Consider the following 6,000-nt stretch of genomic DNA (forward strand, 5'->3'; position numbering starts at 1 on the left):
TGGCAGCCTCTTGCAAGACTCTGTCACCCTCACAATAAAAAAGTTCTTCCTCACACAGTGATTAAACTTCCTGTGTTTCAGCTTGCACCAATTACCCCTCGTCTTCTTAAATGGCTTAAGGATTTTTTTGTTGTCTATTTCAAAATATCTAAATATATGCCAATACACATTATTTGCTGCTCTTCTGTCCTGAGGTCTGATGCTACATGTTACTTCGTTGTTAAGCAACACGTTAGTCCTGAACATCAGTTATGCTGATTTCATCGGAGGAGAAATTTTCATTTCAGTACTTTTATCCCAAGATCTTCACTTCACCCAAAAGGTGAGAGGTTTAACTCAGACTACTACAAGCACTAATTAGCCCAACCACATGGTTGGGATGAAAGGCATATGGATGAACTGCTACTTGAAAAAGCAGAGATGAAGTCATACAATCAGCAAGCGATGAACTACAGGAATTTTGTGTAAGAAACAAACCAGAAGCAGAAGGGAAGTATGGACACCTCTGACCAGACTGGGCGCAGAACTGAACTATCACACTGTTCCAAATCCTGTCTGCACTCAAAGGCAGAACAGCATCACTCCATGACCGGTCATTTCCTTCAAGCTTTACAGGAGTCATGTTGCAGCTCATGCAGATGCTAGAATAGGGATGAATACCACTTAATCTGGTGCATTTCATTCACTAAAACATTGAATGCATTCAGTAGTTTACCTTGAACAGAAGCAGGCTGTGGTGGGTCCTTTTCATATTTTTCCTTCCTTCCTCTTTTCTCAATGCCCTGTACAAAGTTACTGTGTTTACATTGTTTCTTGCTTTTGAACATTTTTTTCCTGCTGTGTTATCTTGCATACTGTCTTCATTTCAGTACCACCATGAAAAAGGCATGCTTCTATGAGGCTTTTGAACAAAAATCCACCAAAGTGAGTTGTTGTTGATTTGGCAGTTTTATAAAGGAAGTAGAATACTTTCTCTAGTGCTAATAATTAAATAGAGGTAATAACATGCTTTAACAGAAATGAGAAGAATTTAATTCACAGACAATGATAAAAGCAATGCATCTTCTCTTTAAAATTTTTAAGAATCCTTCCATTTGTTTATTTTCAGAAAAAGATCTGCCTAGGCTATAAACTCCTCCGGTTCCGGGAAACTGCATTTTAGTTGGGGCACACCCTAATACGCAGTTGAATTTTAGCTGAGCATTCAGCTGGACCTATGGTATAGATACACAGATGTGCTTTCAGACATCTTCAGGACAGCTCTTAACAAAGGAAACAGTGCACATTTTCAACATGCAATGAAAAGGTGCTTTTAAAGGTCTGTATTTTATGTTACAATAATTACTTCTTTAACCACTTGTACTTGGACAGATCAGTTCATCCTTCATTAGTGCAATCTACATGAACCAACTTGGATTATCAAGTTACCATGTTTGTTCTACTGTAATGTATTTTACCTGCATATATCTTGCAGAAATATATGCATACATTACAAGTCTCTCAGCATTAAAGGGAATATTTCACCTGCAACTACAGCTGATACGAATCAGTTATATTGAGTGTAGATATAATGTACAAACCAGCCTTCAGAGTGAAATTATGTAATTTTTAATGAAGTGAAACTTCTGTAAAGATCCTTGGTACTTTGCGTGAGTAGCTGAGACCTAAGGTTGTTTAAAAAAAATACCGATGCTGTAAAGGTCTATCTACTTACAGAAGTAAATCAAAACTGTTCCTAATTGCATCATGCATCATTCATGCAGGCAAGACATACAAATATTTATTGAAAAAGAAAAGCTCCTATGAATCTGGACTTCTGCTTTCATATCTATGAGTACCTGGCTGTTAGTGGAAACAAAAGTAACAAGATTAAAAAAGACAGGGCTTTAAAAAGCACTATAATAAATAACAGAATATGTCTCATTAATTTACCACCAGACATATTCCTTTAAACTAACCTTGCATCTGGAATAACTTTTGTTGGAATCATGATAAAGCATCCTATATCATTAGCTTTCATGGGCTGTCTGTTAGCGTAGGTAGAATGAAAAGAGGTATGAAGTGAACCATGCTGCCACAAAGGAGTCAATGATCTTATTTTTTTTTTTTCCCTGGTTGTTTACTTTGACAAATTGCATTCAATGACATAGAAATTTTGTTTCTATTTTCTTACTGACAATAGTGCTAGGAGTTCTCTTATACTGGGCCAGACATACATGATAAGCATTATGTTGGCATTACTACATAAAAATATATATATTTTTTTTTCATAAAAATATCAAGATGAAAGAATGTTGTTCACCTACAGGTTTATATAAGGAGTAAGAAGGCATAAACTGTTTGTTAGACCCTATCGTTACCCTTGTAGTTTTCAGCAAAATCTTGAACTTTACAGTTAGGTTTTGTCTGCTTTAAAAAGTATGTTTATCCTTTTTTTTTTTTTTTTTTTTTTTTTGGTTTCAAACATGATGGTATGATTACCTAAAGTTATTAGGTATTCTTATCAGAACTGTATTTCTTAAATTTTCTTGCTGTTGCTAATTTTAAAGAGGCATTCCTGGAAACATAACCACGATAACTGTTCTTTCAGTTGATGTCTGGTAGTTTTATTTAGTTTGTAAACTGTGCCTATTAAAAACAAATGCTAGAAATCTTGTGGAGGCTTTTAAATTTATTGAACTATTAAAACAAACAAACAAACAAGTTTTTTCTTTTTTCTTTTTTTTTTTTTTTTTTTTTGCTTTTATTCTTAATTTAAATTGAAGTGGACTACTCACTTGATATGCACTCCAAAATATAAAATACTGTCTCTGAAAAATTAATGTAATTCCCATTTGCAAAGTGTTTTGAGATCACTAGATGAAATGCACTTACTAATTATTATGAAAAATTCTGGATGACAACTCTTATGTGTAGCCACTTTGGCTGTAAGGACAGTCCTAAGAATAATGATCCAAACCTTTAACCACGGCATTCTTATGTTGATGAATATGATTAAATGTGGCACTTCACACACTGTAATGTAACCAATTCTAGAATTGAGAACATGAAACAATAGTTACGTATGGATTTTTGTACTTTTACCTGCCAAATTTGCAGAAGTAACAGAATGCCATTCCAACATCTCTGTTATTAAACTATTAAAATGGCTCAGATTCTACTACTACTAAATATATAACAGTGGATTCACTGCGAAGTTCAATGAATTATATTTTCCAGTATTGTGTTTTTAGGTGGGATTACACTGAAAAGAGAGGAAAAAAAAATCCCTCTCCATTATCAGCATAATTAGGTCCATAAATTTCTTTAAGTCTTTAGTGAAGAAATGGAGTAATTACATTCTGAAATTTCATTTTCCTAAGGTGACACATTAATTTATGGGCACATGTAATATTTGTTTCAGCACAAGGTTTTCACATTCTGTACATGTACTTCATTATACAGAACAGAAATATTTTATAATACATATAGTACAATGTGTTTTTTCTTGCTTTTTATTTTAGACAATTTACTTGCGCAAATCTCTTGGATTATGACCTTCATTAAGCATATTATAAGACGTAAAAAAATAGATCAGAAAAAAAGTAGTTTTATTTCTTGATAGTAGAAAATCTTCCATTTCCATAAACACATGAAAGTCTATAAAATATCATAAAAATTGTAAGTATACTGGTAATTTAAATATTATAATGCACTATGAGTAGGATCAGAACACATGTTTTATTAACTTTTATTTCATGACGAATATACTATGGCAATCACTAACAGCTTATTTCTCTTTCTATTTTTCAAACAGTAGCATCATCTCTGTTAAAGGTTAACAGCATTATTATTATTTAATCTATTTTACTGAATACTTTTAGCCCTCTGGTTGAGGCAGACACTAGTTAATCAGCTGGTTTTGTTAGATCTTTTATTGTCTTTTTATTGCTCAAAATTTTGTTTATGAGCAAAGAAGAAACACACCTTATACAGTGAGCAAAAATGATGGAATCATTGAAATATTAACACTCTAATTCAAGAATAATGATTTGTCCAGATTCGAAAATTACAGGAAAAAAAAAGTACATAATGCCACTAAAATCATTATACACACACTTCTTATTTGAACTGCTTTTCCTCATGCTACGCACACCCTTCCCTCTCCCCTCTGGGTCCTAGGATTTGTGTTCCATCTGGGGGACTGGGATGGGTGCTGCAATGAGTCATCACCATTTGGAGTCCTTCACTCAGAAGAATATGGTGCTTACATTGATAATTTCTTCCAGGATGCATTTGTGAACATTTTTATGTCTTTGCTAAAACATTTTTTTAAGTTTTTCTATTTTTAATCTGGTCTGCAGATCAGTGTTAAATCTAAATTCACTATATATGTGTATTAGATACTATTTCTCTATTCTTTATTACTCCTAAACCCAGTTTTATCCAGCTCCAGGTCCACTTTTCTGTAACGGACTGTGGGTGAATTCTACAAAACTGTGAGATCTCCAGTGCCAGCTTGTCCCCCTTCTCTCATCATCCTGCCCCTGCACCCCTCTGCTCCACAGCCTGTGTCCCTGTGTCTTAAGGAAGCCCTGCACTTTCATACTTGGCCTGTATACTGCATCATTATAGGAGTCATAAATACTCCACTTCACACAGAATAACCACTTGTTACTGCTATCCATATAAAAACAGGGCTGTACCATAGAAAGATAACAAAAGCAAAACTATTTAGTCCTCGACACATGGTGAATTAGAGAAATTGCTATCACATCTAAAACAAGTAAAACATATCTAGAGATGGATGAAGATATGTCAGACAGAACAAGCTTGAGAAACCTCAGATCTAAAGCCATGCAAAATCCATATGAAACTTATGGCCAGGTTCTAGCAGTCACAGTGTTCACAGAGCTACACAGTTTCACTGTAAAGCTAGAAAGAAGCTCTGTCTGCAGTACTGACTTTCTCTGGAAAGTGTGTAGGGTGGTTTTATGGCTTTAGGCGCAATGAGCCCAAACTGTGCTGTGCAGAGTCCTCTATGCACATAAAATAGCACTGATCTATTTGATCTGCTGCACAGTGGCAGCTGGTTCTCAGGATATTTTCAGCCTGGAGGCTAAAAGTCCCATTGCTTTCAGTGGACTTTGGGGCAATGATTTGTCCGTCTATAAACACTAATGGGCTTGCTTGCAACAGGCTCAAACTGCTTTTGAAGTTCCACCCTTAATGAGTAACTCAAATGGTCTCAAAGAGTCTGAATATCATCCCAGCAACAGTTGTAAGACTCACTGGAACAATTCCCTCATCTTCAAGAGCGCACAAGTAAAACAGATGGGCTGAAGACCTGGGACTTTCTTAAGAGACGTCAGTTTATTAGAATTTTCATCATGGAAATGATTCAGTTGTGCATACATTTCTGGCTGTGTTTCTGCTTCTGAGTTCTTACTCATATAGCTCTGTTTCCAACTGCCTTGCTCAGGGGAATACACCTCAGCAGTATACCTTCCAAAGCAGCTTATTTTAAAAGGGTTAACAGACTTATAAGGGTAGCACCATCTGTTTACATAGCACTGTTTTATTATAATATATTACAGTACAAATGCCTCTAATATTTTATTCAGATAAGTAGGCAAAATCCACAGTTTATCTTGGCATGAAAACAATGGCTTCCCCTTTACTTAAGAATTGGCTCAATTATCATGACTGCTGGTTAGCACTAACTTGATGACCCTCTTGGATAGGTACTATTGATTCCAGTAAAACTCTACTCTCTGATAGCTCACTTGGGTTAGCTTGGTATTTATAGCATGTTGTTGCACCATGTGCATGTAGCCTGTGTGTATATTAGTATGGCATGACCACTTTGTAACCAACACTACAGTGGCTTATAGGGATAAAGATTTTGGAGCAGCACTCACTGCTTTAATATCCTGTTTTTTCTCCAGAACACAGGTAGTAGGATAGATTATTATTATTATTATTAATTGCTTTCATTATTATTTAAACCACTTTAAAAGA

The 6,000-nt window shown here is 35.0% G+C and overlaps 1 protein-coding gene across 1 annotated transcript in view; it reads right to left on the bottom strand.

The window, feature by feature from the left end:
- Positions 1-622, bottom strand: part of LOC148592902 (uncharacterized) — a 127,958-nt gene extending 127,336 nt beyond the window's left edge. The window contains exon 1 of the mRNA XM_088533156.1: positions 511-622. Within this exon, the coding sequence (XP_088389282.1) occupies positions 511-622 (112 nt within the window). The remainder of the gene's footprint in view (positions 1-510) is intronic.
- Between the last annotated feature and the right edge of the window lie 5,378 nt (positions 623-6,000).

This window comes from Tinamus guttatus, unplaced genomic scaffold (genome assembly GCF_059628265.1).
Source record: "Tinamus guttatus ecotype Peru unplaced genomic scaffold, ASM5962826v1 Tinamus_guttatus_pri_ptg000486l, whole genome shotgun sequence".
NCBI lineage: Eukaryota > Metazoa > Chordata > Aves > Tinamiformes > Tinamidae > Tinamus > Tinamus guttatus.